We start from the raw sequence: 17,652 nt of genomic DNA on the forward strand, positions 1-17,652 counted from the left end.
GCTTTTGAGTAACAATAGTGTCCTGTAAAAATACTGATTAAACCAAGTTAGAGAAACCTTTCTTAACTCAGTCACTAATAATTCTGAGTTTCAGTCAAATCCTTAAGCCCTTACTAAAACTAATACATTTCACCTCAATTATCTATGTGTCTATAATATTCCCCAATTTTCCTAAAAGAGAAGCTTTTTAATGTTTGAATTGATTAGTAATGATGCTTAGAAAATGAATTAAGACAACTGAACTCAAATCTATCCTTTTTGTAAAAGAAGAAAAGGACACATGGGCTCAGGTAGCTTATGTCATAATAAGAGACAAGTCATGACGCACAGGTGGAACAAATACTATAAAACATGTATTTTTAGTGCAAGTCAAAATCTAGGGGCTTTACTCAAAAGTACTGGCCAGTGAAAGGAAACACACAATTCCTAGTAATCATTAAAAAGAGCCCAAATTTAAGTCCAATCTAAATCGTAGTTGACATTATTACAGAACATTAAAAATATGGTAAAAATTTACACATTACACATAAAGTAGTTAATGTTTTGATTTAATAGTTTGCAAAAAAAAAAAAAAAAAGATCTGCAGATGTGTTTCCAATTATACTGGCTTCTATATCCATGTATTGTAATAATATAGGCATGGTTACATATAGCGAAACTAAGGAAAAACCTATAGCATAACTATACCACAATATTTTAAGGTCTGAAGTTTGACCAGTACATATCAAAACATTGCCACATTTCACTGGTTGACTACATTGACAAAGAACCATTTACAATTAAAAAGAAAAAAAAAATCTTACAGACTTATTCTGACTGAAAGTTTCCTTTATTAACAGGCTTTTCCGTTTTGAAACTTAACAAGAAGCTTCCTTAGGCAGTTGGTACATAGCATGTGTTTTCAGGGTCTTTATCTTAATGCAGACTTGCTTGGTCATATAATAACTCACTTGGGTTTTCATCCCATTAATATGACCTCTTTTTTTCTGGCTCGTTTGAATTCAAGTTCCTTAAACCATCCATGAGTTTCTGGCAAAGGATTTGGTCTCCACTTTATACACCTGTTTTATTTTCCAAGGGCAATGAAATGTTCATTATATAGTAACACACAATAAATAACTCGTGGTTAACTCTAAGAGTAAGAATGGGAAGGGTGCCTATTGCATAGCAATACAGAAAAATCAAGTGAGGCAAGGCATAGGAACGTATGTACAGCAACTCCACTTAACGGGATTTTCCTGTTTTGTTTTGTTTTTCTTTCACATAATTAACACTAACAAATTCTTCCAGTGTTTATTTTTTTCTTAAAATAAAAAGGTTTTGCTTCTCGTCTCTTTCACTTACAGAGTAGGCGAAATGTAGAATAAAGCCTTCAACGTTTTTTTTTGTTTTTGTTTTTTTTCAGATGCCAGTTTTAACAAACAGAACACAAACTTCCAAAGTGTTTGAACTAGTACCGCTTTTTCAATTTTTTTTTTTTTTTTTTAACACTGATGAAGCAAGGCTCTTATGTTTCTTGTTACAAACATTGTCATTTTTGGTGTCGTATCATCATCATCATCATCATCATCATCATCATCATCGTGTGATTATTGTCTTGCCACCTTTCCAAGGATCTTAGCTGCATTTGCAAGACTTTACAATCATATTAGAAAGCTGTTCAATCTTGGGTGTTTTGCCGATGTAGTAAAGAATGGTTAGCGGTTCTAAATCCTGGGACACGCAGCAAGGAGAAGCAGATGCTTCTGGATTTATGGTATTATATAAGCTGAGAACCTGAAAGGACACAGGAGAGAAAAGACAACATAGGAAAAGACAAAGAAAAAAGAAAAACAAAGGCAATTATTTTTTAAAGAACCATTCCATATTGTTGTCTTATCAGAATAATTTTTTTTTACTAAAACTCCCATCAGAGCCTGAATCTACCCTTAGGTACAGAGAAAGAGAGAAAGACACCTGTCTTCAGTGTGAAATCTTTCTATGCTAAGGGTCATCTCAGGGCGATTTCATGTCACCTAGATTTTTATTCAAAAGAGAAACAGATTAAAGAATCTTTTCATTTTATCATTGCTTCACGAATACAATCATGCTAGGAATGACATTAAAAGCAATCTATATTCTTCACTGTTCACTTCCTTATGTTTTGCTTAAAACAACAATAGAAATAATAATAATAATAATAATAATAATAATAATAATAATCAGCCTTCCATTTAGCTTTCCACGTGGTAAATGGTAATGGCTGAGTTGGGACAGTACCAGAGCCGAATGAGCAGCAAGTTCTATAATTAGTCCTGTACCTTTAACCCCATTCATTCTCTGTCAAAGGGGAATGTGACTTTTACCAATCGAAGTGTGTAGGTTCCCCAGTGATGATAAAGAGACATTTCCAAGGATGCCATTAATGTGTTAGTCAAGCAGTAAGTGACCTTTTCCTCGAGATTCACTGCGATTTTTTCAGCTTAAGACAGAAGATCTGTTCAGCGCAGCAACACTGAGTACTTTATTAGCGGGCTCTGGCTTCTTGGGGAACTGTCCAAACCACATATTTGTGACCATGACAGTTATTCTTCCTCTCTCCTTGAAAAACAAGCATGGTCTCAGCCTTCACACACTCCCTCTGTGTATCAGGGAGGGGAATTATGTTTCTACTTGGCAACTGGGCCTTGCCCACATTACAGCTACTGTTGCCACAGCCCAGAAGTCGCCTGGCCAAAGAGCCCCGACAAAGGGACAAGCATGAGCAAGCGTCCCTCACACGGCCAAGCACGTGGTCAGCTCCGAGTGCCAAAATCTACAGGGGAGTTGGGAAAACAGCTGAAGGAAGGGGAGCCGTATTTGTCAATTTAAAGGCTAGCATATGTAGGCATTTATAAATAAATAGACTTCACGTTCCACTAACACACGATTTTTCATAGGAATTAAAGAGGAATTGGATAATACGGATTGTCTAAAATAATTGATAACCCCGAAACTCTTTTATTCAGCTGAAGGCATTATGTGATCTTGTTGGCAGCAGATTCATTTTCCTATCCCGCCGTGAAGGCAATTTTTCTAATGCCTCTTTAATAAGGAGATTTACAGAGGCGTAACCCCAATGGGTAGCTACATTTCAGGAATAAAACACAGTAAGATGAGCACACAGAGGCCTAGCTGTAAAACGCAGAGGCCTGCCTTCCTAGTTTTCATTTGTCACCAAGCAGTTTGAGCACCTACATAACCTAGACTCCCATTTCTTTAGAAAAGTAAAAGGTTTGGACAAGATAACGTATGAAGTCCTTTCCATCATGAGGCACCAGGAAGAAGCATTTGGACAAATATCATTATGACACAGAAAAAGGCTTTGCTAATCTGGCCTGGGAACCCATGTAGGACCTGCCTCCTGACTTAGCCTTCTCTCCTCACTGAAGTAACTTGACAAAATATTCAGAGTCTTGTTTACTTTGGGTTCTGTTCAAAAAGACTTGGAGATACGAATTTTCAAATCATCTTCACATACATCATCTCTCTGTTCTGCACATCAACTCTCAAGTTTGGCATTATTTATGGTAAAGATAATTTTTAACAGAGACATTCCTTTTTTACTGATAAGAAAATGAGGTTCAGCGAGGTGAGATGATTTTCTAATTGTCACACACTCCTGACTCACTAGGCCAAAGCATCTCCTGATGTCCTCAGGGGACTCTCTAATATGATAGTCCCTGAAGGTGGGTGATAACAGGTCCTTTTTTCTAGATGGGGACCTGGGTCCCTGCACTCTTCACTGTGCATGACACTAAGTGATCTATTGACTCCAAAAGTTTTCCTAGCTACAAATTTATGCTTCCAGCTCTTAAGCATATAGAACAAAGCAAAAAATAAACCAAACGGTCCTCAAGGCGCTTGTAATCTAATTGGGAAGGGAAAACTTACTGTTCAAACTGATCAGGGTTATTTTCTGATTTCACCTACAGCCTACATTCTTCCTCCTCACTCAAAAGGATTTCTCCTGCACCCATTATGTGTGATGACAAAAGGGCACCAGGCCAATTAGAATTCATTTAGAAATACAGTTGACCCTTGAATAACATGCATTTGAACCGCGTGGGTCCACTTACATGCAAATTTTTTTTCCAGTACATATACAGTCAGCCTTCTGTATCCCTAGGTTTCCCATCCCCAGATTCAACCAACTGCCGATCAAAAGCAGTATTTTCATCAGTGACTGTAGGCTTTGTTCTACGGCATTTCATAGAAGGGGCTTGAGCACCTGAGGATTTGGGTATCTGTGGAGGGTCTTGGAATCGCTACCCCACAGACACGGAGGGAAAACTGTAGTTAAGTTTTGAGGGAGTCAAAAGTTACATGTGGATTTTCAATTGAGTGTCGGGGCGGGGGGGGGGGGGGTTACTTCTTCCAACACCCTGCATTGTTCAAGGGTCGACTATACTATCAGCAGTACACATTGACAACCCAAGAATAGAAGAAACGAGTTAGCCAAACGCTTACCCTACTGTGTTGAGTGTCCGAACTCCACAGGTATGGGCATGCCCCAGCACAGAAGTTAGCATTGTACCCTTTGGGTTCATGTATCCATTTCCACCCAAGGTCCCTCTTGAAATCAATGTACAGAGGACGTAGGCAGCAATTATCCTGCACGTTTCTGTTAAAAGAAGAGCAGTGGAAATTTTAAAGCTGACTTCCCACCCCACCCCCCACCCCTCATCCCAAACCAGAAAAATGACTCATTCATCTATTCAACAAATATCTATTAGCAAATGTCACAGGCCAGGTTTTGATGGTTTTACTGCAATCTAAGTGACTTTCATGAGGGGGTATATAGTCTACTTTCCCTTCTCACCCCCTGTATGTGACCTGAAAAATCAAGGCTTTCCCTTGAATGACTAGATACAAGCAGAGAGGTGGCTGCTAGAGACCAAGTGCTTTCCCCCAACACTGTGCAGTGTTGCCCTCCACCCTCTACAGCCCTTTCACATACAAAATGATGAAACACAACAGCTATTTTCAAAGCATCTTCTAAGGCTTTTGGGGTTGAAAATAAATCCTTTATTTCATCTCACGTTTCTTGATCTAGGAAGGAACCAGCGATCAAGAATCACGGAGCCTTGCTTCGTGTAACCACTGGCTCTGGCAACCAAAAAACACCATTGTACCTGTGAACTCTGACACTTTGAGCTCTTTATGAGTGAGGACCCCTCACTGCCTCATAGCTCTCGAGAAAAAGAAAGAGGCTTCCTGTTAGCAGGCTTGATGAGAAACCGTGGAAGGGCAGTCCCGCTCTCCCTCCCTGAACTCACATGGCAATGGGACATAAACTCTTGTCACCCTTACTTGTTTCCTATTCTATAGCTGAAGACATGACAAATAGCCTCCTTCTTCCATCACTTTCACCTGTTACTGTGAAAGCGCTATGGCCATGGGCACTCTGCCGTGAGGAAGGCCTCATACAGATGGTGAGTCTCCCTAATTAGGGAGGCCCCTCAGGTCAACCTCATCTGCTCTGGGGAGCAGATAGCTCATTTTCTTCTTCAGCCTCAAAGGGCTTCAGAGGGAATTGGGGGAAAACTTCAGGGGGCTAGTTTTCTCCCTTCCATTTGATTCATTGCTAAAGAGATGATGAACACAACACAAATAACTATATTAAGCTGACGGAAAAAAGATGCTGTGAGACGCAGTAGCTACTCTGTACTATACCTGGCCTTACGCACTGAGTGCACTTCCAGTCAATTTGTAGTCAAAGAAAAGCACAAAGGCAGTACAAGAAGTTACCAGATGCAATGACTCTATATTGCGTTTAAGTCCTTTACCTAAAGCAATAGGCTGCATCCAAAGCACGCTTCTTCCGCCGGCTGGACTGCTGTAACTCAAGTCTGTAGGAGGGCAACAACATTAGCAGGAGATGTGGGGTCTTCCCACTGGCTTTTTTCCTAGTGGACTTTATAGTTTTCTGATCACCACTGGTATATGTAGAGGTGCCATCAATACCTTGAAAAAATGCATTTGGGTAATAAACATTTAGCTTTACCTTCATCAGAGATAATCAGCCATATTTTATTTTTTTCTCTCGTTTGTCTATTGTCACAAACAGCAGTGATGAGCACAATGGCAGTATCAGCAGCCTATAGTCATTCCCCCATAGAAATAGATGTGGCCAATAGGACTATGCAGGTGACAAGGAATACTTCTAAATGGGGCTCTTGTCAGAAGGCAATTCAGGGTCCAAGGCAGGGCTTGTTGGTTATGAAAGTCACTACAGAAGAAGTCTTTGACCTCTAGTCCAAGGGCAATCCGGGCAGTTAATTTTAGTCCGTCCTCAGTGTAGGCTGTATTCAAGCCCTCCACAACTGAACACACAGCAATAGAACTCGCCTTGTCACCCGCTGGTTCACTCTCTGCTTAGGACTACTAAGCTCAAAAGACTTTCCTAATGAACATAAACTGAGACTTACACTAAACTGCAGTGAATTAGGCTCATGTGAAACAGAAGTCACCCTTACCTAATGCTATTTTGGGAAGCGGGGAAGAAAGGGCTTTTTCATTTATTTTATGGCATCCTCAACACTTTCCTGATTCCATCTGAGATTTAGAAACCCGAGCTCCCCAAAGCACGCTCCAGAGACTGCCAGTTTAAGCATTTAATCTCCACACTCTAGAGAATCGTGACGAGGTTAGAGACTGAAATAAATCGCTCGACCTCTGGGAGTATTTTTCCATGAGCAAAGGCCACTGTTAGCCTTCCGCAAGTGGATGGAGGTCCAAGGCGGTGTTAGTGAGGGCAGGGGAATCAGCTCCCGGACCTGGTGGCGTGGGGCCAATGCTTCTCTACCACATGGGACAGAGTTGCTCTCACCTCCCACCCTTCAATGACCTGTTATCTAACTCGTGAAGGGACCGGAACCCTGGGTGTCTCCTCATTCCCCTTGACTTTTGGCTAATTCACTAACAGGTGAGCAAGAACACGGGGAAACTAAAACCTTTCTATGCATTTATGAACTATCATAAAAGTTTGATAAGGAACGCATTCAAAATATCGGGCACCGGCTATAAAAGGCGAAGTGTCCCCATACATGGAAGTTTAGTGAAAGAGGTTGCAGAGCAAAGGAACCCCGTTCTACTGTGAAATAAAGTTATGGGTTCCTGGAGTTGGCTTGGGGAGTTATCAATATATTTCCTTGAATGCATGTTATCTTCTTCTACTGTAATATTAGCATGGATGGAAAGTTGGCTTGCTTATTCTTATAAAGGGCTTGACTCTCTAATAGTTTGGAGGCTTGTTGAGTTATTGCCAAGTCATCACTGGGCATCGAGCAGTTTAAACCAATCCCCTTCTTCGCATACTTTCTGCCTTCTTTCTCCAACAATGTCTTTGCCCAGATAAATGAAACTCTCCAGTCCTCCCCAAACGATCCCATTTTCACATGCAACCTGACTTCATCCCCCACGAAATCATCAACACAGACCCTCCCCTCCCCCACCCCACAGGACCAAGTTTCAATTACCTGCAAATCTTGCTTCTAGTTCTTCACTTTTGTTGGGGATGATGTAATTATTAGATGGTACAAAGGTACAGCAGGGGCAGTGTAAGCTTATTTTAAATCCCAGGTTCCTGTCTGGAAAACATTAAGTCAAGGAGGTCATTTGTATGTGCGTCTATGGTCTTAAATCTGCAGTCAACTTGCAATAACTTAGGGTCACTGAGCATCTAGGGAGGAAAAGAGAGGGTGGTTGTAACCTTTATGGTGGAGCCATTCATGCACAGCGTCGGTCACGTCAAAGGAGAGCCATTCCCCTTCTGCTCTTGTCTTCACAACTTTGCTGTCGATGTAGCGCTGGGTTGGAGATGTTAAATCTTTGGATTTAAGAATCTAGAGAAGGAAAGAGCAAGCGAAGAGCTCAGTTGGCACACTGACAGTGCAGCTAAACCAAAACCATGAACTATACTCCGACTCATTACCTAAATTTAGCCCCGTTCTCGTCTCTCCACGTATTGTCCTCTCAATAGCATGGCCACATGCATAAAAACATAACACCAGGCCATTTGCCATGAAAAATAGAGCTACTAAATCAGCTGTGTGTTATGATAAAGGTGACAGGAACCATAAAGCCAAGTGTCTAAAAGAAAGTGACAGTAATTATTTTACTTTGCTGACATAAGCTTTGCAAGATTGCAGCCATAAATTCTATGCTATTAACTTAATGGTTTTGTTGTTCTGCTTCCCCACTTATTTAATCTGGGGAGTTGGGATGGGGGAGGGGTCCAATTCTGAGGATCCGTGCTCAGCCTCTGTAGACCCTGAATTATAAATCTCCTTCTAATAAAGAGAGAAGGGTCTTAACCCTGGTTCCTAAATCCACTGACATTAAAAAATGAGGCATGCCTCCGATTTTGAGGTAAGTCTCTAGCTGGGATTTTTACTCTCGATGTGACTTGTTATGATTTATAAAGATATTCCATCCCCCACAGACTAAGAATGGATTTGGGCAGGAGAAGTCTGGCACAATGTGTAGTGAGAATCTAAAAGCAAATCGTCCTGAACGCTGAGATTGAGAAGGATGCATTCATTTTAAATAAATAAAGAGAATTGCAGTACATGCTTGGGTTTCTGTAGGAAGTGAACATTTGGGGTAGTTTTTAAAAGTTCTGTCTGTCTTTAAATGGCAGTGTCTTCTGAACCACTCAAACCCAAGATACTAAGTCTCCCAGAGCTTTATCAACACCCTACCCAAACCCATATCCTGCCTTTCCTCAGGGCTTTGGGGCTCTAGCCCTGTCATATTATACGGCCCTTCCTGACACCGAGTCTCACACGTCTGTGCTCATTTCATACATATGGGTTTGGTCTCTCCAACAAGTTCATAAGCTTTCCCAGGGATCATGTCTTCAATCTGATCTCCTTTCAAATCACAATGCTTGATTGAATCAATGTCTGTTGAATGACTATCGGAATATCTAGATTTATTTACTCTCATTTAAAGTTTGAAAAACAAAAATGCACAATCTTTCCATTTATTTTAAAATGAACTTCTCTCCCACGTGTGCATGATTTGTTGCAGGTCATTTGGCAACAACCATGTCCTAGAGTATTTAGCATTATAGTAGAACTTTGTTTATTCCTGGATTAAGTAAGTTTAGAAAAGGAAAGCAATTCATACAACTGGACTTTGAGGTGCTCTTGTGAATTTTAGACGAACCCTACTCGACAGACCTGCCCTTAAGGTCCAACAAACCCCTCTAAGCGGAGAGCATCTAATCATGGTTCTTCCAATAGGCAAGTGATGCTCTTTGTGAATTAAAGGAAGCGAATAAACATGACGTGAGGTCTGGTACACTGGATTCTGGACTGGGCACATGTTATTTCATTGAATTTAATTCTCAAAATATTCCTGTAAGGTAGATGAAGAAAACTAAGCTCAGGGAGGTTAAGTAATGTGCCCAAGGCCTCACAGGAAACAAGTGTAGAGAGGATTCCAAGCAATCCCCTCCTTCTCCCCCTTCAGTGCTGGAGTTTGAAGGCCATAATGATGGGGGACTCAGGCTGGAACCCTTACCCCCTTCCAGATGACAGAGAAAATTCAATGATAGAGGCGAAGATTTTTAATACGATGATAATGAATGTTGGTACAAGATGGAAATATAAAACGTGGATGCACACACAGTAAGTGCTGACGTGAACTCACAACTTTAAAGGTAGAGCTTAACAGTAGCCAGTCCTCTAGAAATCAAACCTCACCCGGAAAACACTCCCAGGTGGGCAAATGAGACACCAGTTATCCAATTCAGGATAAATGGTATAATTAACCTAACCTAGGGTAACAATGATAGGACAACGGGGAAGAAATTTTCAGGCATTTCCATCAGCCTCATGGTCTAAAAACTACTAATATACCCAGAACTCATTTTGCTACCATATCTTGAAATTTCTTCCCCTAGCTGACCTCCTATAATTATGCATTATTTCACAGTTATTTATATGTTCACTTTATTCCTAATTAGTAAGAAGATGAATCTTATTCATCTTCATATCCTTAACACTTAGACACACTGTCTAGAACAACACATTGCTTTCTTTGTTGATTAAGTAGATATGCTATTTATGTACTATATATATATATATAGAATGATATATCAAAAGTCTATGATATCTATCTATGAGATATACGTGTATATATAATATATATGTAAAATATATTTGCAGTTTCAGTGGAGACACAGAATTTTTAAAAAATCATGACTATCTTGACCAAATGGACAGAAAACACACTTGTAAATCTATGGAAATTCTTTACCTCACAGAATAAGTAAATCTTGATAATCTTACTTTAAAAAGTAGACCAAAGGGGAGCAAACATATTCTGAAGCTTCTTTCTTTTTTAAATCTCAAAAATTAATGCTTCCTCAGCCACAGGACAAACACTAGTAGGTTCTGACAAAGGACAATTTCATATCGTCACATGGGTGAAAGGCCTTCAATATCTTTTTACTAGTTCAAGGGCAGGCCAAATTAAACCACCCAAGATAGCTAGCTAGCTGGCTACAGAATTCTGAGACACAGAAGTGCCTTTGGTCTTGGGGATTTGCTGTTTCGAACTTTCTCGCCAAGGAGTTCTTAAACCCACTTGTTGCAATTTAACTCCATTCTTTCTTATCCAGTCTTCAGTGGAAACAGGAAACAGCTGCTTTCCATCACTCATAGAATATCCCTCATATTCTTGAAGACTATTATTAAGTCCCCTCAGCATGCTCGCGCTGTCTCTCTCTAAGCTAAATAAACCCAGTTCCTTTAGCCCATATTTAGTGGGGCAGTTTCTCAAACCTTTAATCACGTGGGTCGCTAACAAGAATAAATGATGCTACAGAAAAAGAACTCTTCCCACAGCTTCGTGACTCTGCTTCAGACCTGCCTAAAAAATCTACTACCGTGTGTCCCTGAAAATAAGATCTAGCTGGACAATCAGCTCTAATGCATCTTTTGGAGCAAAAATGAATATAAGACCCAGTATCATATCATATCATATCATATCATATCATATCATATCATATCATATTATATTAAAGACCCGGGTCTTTAATTACCAGGTCTTATATTAATTTTTGTTCCAAAAGACCCATTAGAGCTGATGGTCCGGCTAGGTCTTATTTTCGGGAAAAACGGTAACCACATTTTAAAGTCTCAAATCTTAACTTAAAAGGTATTTTCTTTCCAAGAATAAGCACAACCTCCTTCTGTCCCATTTACCTTCCATTTATCACTCATGCTAAATTAAACTATAAGGGAAGAAAATCTATCTACTGTTATTACCGATTAGTACTTTCTTAAATTCAAGAGTTTATACAAAATGACCAGATCGGTCCATTTCCCATTCTCTTTTAGCCTTTGCTGTCTGCCTTCCTCTAATCTCCCCACAATAAGTGTATTGAGTGTTAACAGTCATGAATGTGCAGCTGTTGTTGTTTTTTTTTTTCCTAGAGCCACAGTCGCTTTTAAATTCCTTTATACATCTTATCATGACAAAGATAAATTAGTTGAACAGTGGACACTCTCTTAACTGGCCTCCATTTAACTGGCCAGATTAACCAGTGCTCTCCATTTGTTCTGCGGTCCCTGGAATAGATAAATTCATGGAGATAGAAAGTACAAGGAGGTTAGCAGGGGCTGGGGCAGGGTTAATGGGGAGTGATTATTTAATAGGTACAGAATTTATGTTTGCCATAATTGAAAGTTCTGGAAATGGATAGTGGTGATGGTTGTACAACATAGTACATGTACTTAATGCCAATGAATTGTATACTTAAAAAAATAGTTAAAAAGTAAATGATATGTTATGGTATTTTACCATCATATTGTTTTTCCAATTTTAGATGTGGTATAGACAGCTGTAAAAAAAAAAAAGATAACAATAGGAATAATATGATAAAAAACTAGAAGGATCCTGCACTCAGGTTCCACAGCAGTTGTGCTGAAACTTCCCTCTTCTTCAAAGAAACTGAAAAATAGAAATTGCAGATGATGCAGTGTGGTGTGGTTCTTGGAAAACACAGGATGGGGTTTGGCAGGAGGCAGAGCCATGGTCAAAGACAAATCCTTGGCCTTTTGTTAAAAAGTCAGCATGTAAATAGTGTGTGTGTGTGTGTGTGTGTGTGTGTGTGTGTGTGTGTACATACGTAAACACATATTTTTAAGTTAAAATATTTAAGGTTTGCATTCTCTCTCTCTCTCTCTCTCTCTCTCTCTCTCTCTCTCTCTCTCTCTCTCTCATTTCTATAATCCTCTGCCTTAACTTTCTCTTTAAATAATAGACCAACAACCCTTCCTACAACTGAATTAGAAAAGAGCGCTTCTAAAATATTGAAAATGAGATTAGCTCTCTCTCATTTAGCTACTACCCACAAAGATGTCTCAATGTTACCTTCGTTATATTACTGACATATACACATTATCTATAATGCAAAATACCCACATATTACCTCTGGCAAGTCTCTAAGCTCTTTGGGGAGTTACAAAACTCCCTACACAAAAGGATCCATTCATCTCTCTGCCACTGGAAAGCAGCCAATCAGGGAGTGGATAGAGGTGAAAATCACTGATGTTACCCAATAGTTTGGGGGCAAAAAAAAAAAAAAATGAATAAAAGAAATAGAAGTCTAGATGCAAAAGTATAGCCAGAGGAAATCTTAGTCTTAAAGGAATAATGCTGTAAATCAACCCAGCATTTGGCGTAAACATGAAGAGTGCCATCTTCCAGTCCTACCATGTTTCCCTGAAAATAAGACCTAGCCAGACAATCAGCTCTAATGCATCTTTTGGAACAAAAATTAATATAAGACCTGGTCTTATATTATATAAGACCCAGCATTATATTATGTTATATCATAAAGACCTGGTATATTATATTATATTATATTATATTATATTATATTATATTATATTATATTATATTATATTATACCCAGTCTTATATTACAGTAAATTAAGACTGGGTCTTATATTAATTTTTGCTCCAAAAGACACATTAGAGCTGATGGTCCGGCTAGGTCTTATTCTCCGGGAAACACAGTAGGAGATACTGCAAAGAATCATAAGAAAGCATTAGAAAACTCCATCATACTTTGCGTATTCAGACTTCAACAGACCTACAGCAGAGCCACGGGGCCAATTCAGTCAGACTTCTATGGAAAGAGAAAGGGTTATAGACAAAAACTGACACCAGCTTAACTAGTATAGGCCCATCTTGTAGCTGTCTTTAAATGCATTTAATGTTTTTAATGTATTTACTATTCAAATGTATTTAAATGTTGGCAGTGACTTGCAGGGATTAACAAATGCTGACTTCAACACTCACTCTGCTAGTCACGAGCACCATTCTCTCAGATCTGCCTGACCTTGAGTCATTAGCTTCAGTGTCATAAAATACTAGCACTAGGCTTAGGGGTCATCTGCTCCAGCCCAATACAATTCATTCTCTAACATCTCTGTCTTTGAAGATGTCTCATGACAGGGAACGCCCTAACTGAGAAAGGCCATCCCGTGTACAGACAACGTGTGTGTTGGAATTGTTCTTTACCTTGGACTTAAAATTCCCCTCAACCAGTCTTCGTTAATAAAGTACCATTGCCTCATAGTCATACACTCATTGTAGTTTTGGGAATCTTTTAACACTGTCACGTTTTTTCGTCTTCACTAAAACCCTGGGAGGTGGACTTCATGGCGTTTATTATCTATATTCCACAGCTGACGGAAAAGAAGCCCGAGGTACTAACCTGGGCGATCAAAGCCCTACAGGGAAAGCTTGGATTAACATCTTGCCCCGTTAATAGCAGTGGAGAGGGCTTTCCAATATTGTACTTTGCTGTCAGGAATAAGATGGGAAATTCTCTTTCTTCTTTATGTCAGCCCCAAGCATAAGAAGTGCCTTCCATAACTGCTTCCTTCAGGACAGAGTTAGAGGTGCTTTCCCATCCTTGTCAAGCCCCGACTCACTGTCCCTTTTAAAATCAATTCCTCCACAAACTCCAGATACAGTCTAGAAGAATATGGAGAAGCCAAAGAATATGCCACATGTGGAAAAGAGGGGATCTTGCTTCTCTTGTTCTGGTCACTATTTTTAATGCAAACTATTTGCTTTGGGCAGCAGCCCCATCATAGTAAACTTTTTACGAAACAAAAACTTCATGCTTACGCAAAATGCTAAGTCAGATTTTTCACTCCAAATCTTTTCTAGGAAGACATGGAATAAAAAGAAAGGAAGAAGAGAGGAAGGGAGAGAGGGAGGGAGGGAGAAAAGGAGGGAGGAGCCCGAGAATTTGCATTTCTAATGCATCCCTAGGTGCTGCACAAGCTGCTGCTCCAGTGACCACTGAGAACCATTGCTCCAGTCTGTGTTTATACAATTCATTTTTTGAACCTAAGTGCAAAGTACACATATATCTTTGCAAATTTTGAACTTCTTAATTTGACCTTCACGTTTAGCCTTTTGGAATCTCTCTGAAGTTTGCTATTCAACAAACACATAAGCTATCCTTCCCAGCTGCACGGTACCCAGCAACTGTGCACCCAGTGTCTTCATCCAGTTGGTGAGAACAGAGGCCAAAGGCATAACCTGTTGTTGAACCCTTAGGTACTTCTTTGCTGGTTGGCCCTGTGTCTTTAATCAACGCTCTGTGTTACGCTGTATATAGCAGGGGAAAAATAGAACTTTGCTCGTGTAAGTGAGGTGTGAGGCCCCGTTTAGTCCAGGAGGGCTGCCCATCTTTGCCAACTGACAATCCACTTCATTTCCTCTGTGGTCCCTTAGCCTTCTTTGAAGAACCCATAGAGTTTGCCAAGTGCATTTGAAATCATTAGTATAGGGAAAAGATTCATAGGCTTTGAAGTCAGGCAAACATAAACAATCACGTCCTGGATCTGTGATTTTTCTTATTTATGAAAGGGTTGATAAAACCCACCTTGTATGTTTTTGAGAGAATTAAATGACACAGAGCAGGCAAAGTGCCTATCGCATTACCTGGTATTCAATAAATGTGAGTTATTATTATAATCACGTTCCTTACCTTGTCAAAATCTTCCAGAGGCTTCTACTGGCTGGTGAATAAACTCTAGATTTCTTAGATTAGTATTTAAGACACAATTTGCCACCAACCTATCATCTTAGACTCACCTCTCATTCCTGGAAGCCCAATCTAAATACTATCCCTAAAACATATATTACATGTCTCAAACTGTGTGTTTAGACTAGGATCCCCATCGGAATGCCTTCCCCACTCCTCTGATTTTTACCTCAAAACAAGACACACCGAAAACAAGACTTTCTATTCTGACTTCTTCAGTCCAGCCTTTCAATAAATTGTCACTTTCACTCTAAAGTCAGTTTTCTTGTCCTGGTTCCCCAAGCGATTACTGGGTACGCTGAGCAGTTAGCTCTTTGCACACAGTGGCATCAACGGTAACCCTGTGTGTACAAATGTAAATGTCAGTTTCTTCCCATGGGATAGGAAGCTCCTCAAAGACAGAGGGAAACAGACGTGTTTAAACCTCCACAAACCCTGAAGCTGACACTAGCACCTTCAAGAATACATATTGATTGATTTCATTTTGGAGGCGTCTGACTCTCTGAGTTGAAATCTTGGTGATGCTACCATGTGCTCTCAGGCCGACAAACAGAGCACACTCATGAAGGTATGTCTTGGCTTATCCACAGGAGAGACAACTGGTTCTCCCACACACCACTGCAACATTCAGACTCTGAAACCCTTTCATCGACTGTGAAGGAGGCTTTTGCCCTCAAGACAAAACAAAGCAAAACAACAACAACAACAACAAAACCCTACATATACTAAAATATTTAATACGATCAGTTCATCTCTTTAGTCGTCATTCATTCACTGAAGAATTGCTGAGCGTCTTATAGGCACCGGAGTCCTCATTTATTCATGTGTTGGAATTTAGTTTATAGCTCACTGCCTCCAGTGTAGTCCAACAAATCTTAAGCCCCAGTGGTGAACAAGGCATCCCCATATATCCCAGGACACTCACATGGGTCCTGTTCTTAACCCTTCCACTGCGTTAATTTATTTCAAGTTTTGGTTTCAAAATGTGTCAAAAATCCACAAAAAAATCAAAAGTTGGTATTTTGACTATTTTATGCATATATACTTGCACTCCACAGTAGAGGGAAATGTTCTTTGAGCACATGGGATAAACGCGAACGCCGCAGTCAGGGGATGTAACTATTCATTCGGATATAGCTGAACATCACAGCAAAGGAGTTTTAAAGGAGTTCATTCTATAGTAAAGGAATACAGACATCTCCACAGACATTGAAAACAATGTCTTCCCAGGGCACAATTGAGTCCACCGAGGCTGGGTGTCTAGCCTAGCCTTGTGAGATCAGGGAAGGTTTCCAGGAGCAAGAAGAAGGTAAAAAGATAATTATCAACAACCCCAAACTGGCAAGGATGTGAGGTACAAAGAGAGCAGTCCAGGTACACAGAGATGCTGGGTCATTAGGAAGAGAACCAACAAATGCATCCTCTTTTCTCTGCAGGGTCCTCTGATCCTTTCCAAGTTCTCTAGGCTTGAATTGATGGAGATTTTGCCTGTATTAGCTCCTAGGGCTGCCTTAACAAAGCAGCACATGCTGGGTGGCTTAAAACAACTGAAACTCACTCTCTCGGAGTTGTGGAGACCAGAAGCCAGAAATGAAGGTGTTGGCTGGGCCACGCTCCCTCCGATACCTCCGGGGAGCAGGCTTCTGCAGCTTCTTCTAGCACCTGGTGATTTGTGGGCAACCTTGGGTATTCCTCAGCTTCCAGCAGCACCACTTCAGTCTCTGCCTCTTTTGTCTTCACATAGCATCCTCCCTGAGCATCTCTGTCTTCACATGGACATCTTATAAGGACACTGGTCATAGAAGATGAGGAGCCTACCCTACTTCAGTATGGCCTCCTTTTAATGTAAATAATTACATGTGCAACCCTACGTTCAAAGAAGGTTACGTTCTGAGGGATTGGGGATCGAGCCTTCGACGTGCCCTTTTTGAGGAGACACAATGCAACCTGTATGAGTCGGTGTTCACACGTTATATTGGGGAGAGTATGTTCTAAATGTTTGATCCGACCGTGAAGTTCTGCAGAGCAGAGAACGTTCTGATGCTTCCTTAATCTGCCAGAGACTTTTCTACTGCTATTTGCACAGCCCCTGCTTGGTAAACCCTGATTGGCTAAAAGACTTCAGTAGAAAGAAACACATGATCAAGTGACAAGCCCCTGAACAGTCAGTTTTTTAGAATGATAGACAGAAACTACTTCTTGGAATTTTACACACACACACACACACACACACACACACACACACACACACCAAGGAGAACAAAAAGAATCATCAGATAGTGTAAGCAATTTTATTCTGTATTTTACCCTTTCTATTAGGTTGGTGCAGAAGTAACTGCAGTTTAAAAGGTTAAAAATAATTGCAAAAAGCACAATTACTTTTGCACCAACCTAATAGTTAATCTATTTCATTGCGGAATGAAGGTAAGGGAGAAAGAAACAAGAAAGAGAATTCCCAAGTACTAGAAAATGGGGCTTTACAGGGAATCAAACCTGGGAGAAATGGCTTTTCTTCCACTGGGGCATAAATGCAGCCCTGTGTTCCT

At 40.2% G+C, this 17,652-nt stretch overlaps 1 protein-coding gene across 3 annotated transcripts in view; it reads right to left on the reverse strand.

Moving 5' to 3' along the window:
* Positions 1–807: 807 nt before the first annotated feature.
* The window catches only part of TGFB2 (transforming growth factor beta 2), a 74,527-nt gene continuing 57,682 nt past the window's right edge, over positions 808–17,652 (reverse strand). For 2 of the 3 annotated variants that reach the window (XM_019742637.3, XM_019742716.3), the window contains 5 exons: positions 7,733–7,865; positions 7,500–7,610; positions 5,808–5,985; positions 4,489–4,642; positions 808–1,776 (listed from right to left, as the gene is read on the reverse strand). In XM_019742637.3, coding sequence (XP_019598196.1) covers positions 1,618–1,776; positions 4,489–4,642; positions 5,808–5,985; positions 7,500–7,610; positions 7,733–7,865 — 735 coding nt within the window. In that variant the 3' untranslated portion in view covers positions 808–1,617. The remainder of the gene's footprint in view (positions 1,777–4,488; positions 4,643–5,807; positions 5,986–7,499; positions 7,611–7,732; positions 7,866–17,652) is intronic. The other variant, XM_019742790.3, reaches the window with a different exon arrangement.

This window comes from Rhinolophus sinicus, chromosome 6, assembly GCF_057876585.1.
Source record: "Rhinolophus sinicus isolate RSI-liver-muscle chromosome 6, RSI-T2T, whole genome shotgun sequence".
NCBI lineage: Eukaryota > Metazoa > Chordata > Mammalia > Chiroptera > Rhinolophidae > Rhinolophus > Rhinolophus sinicus.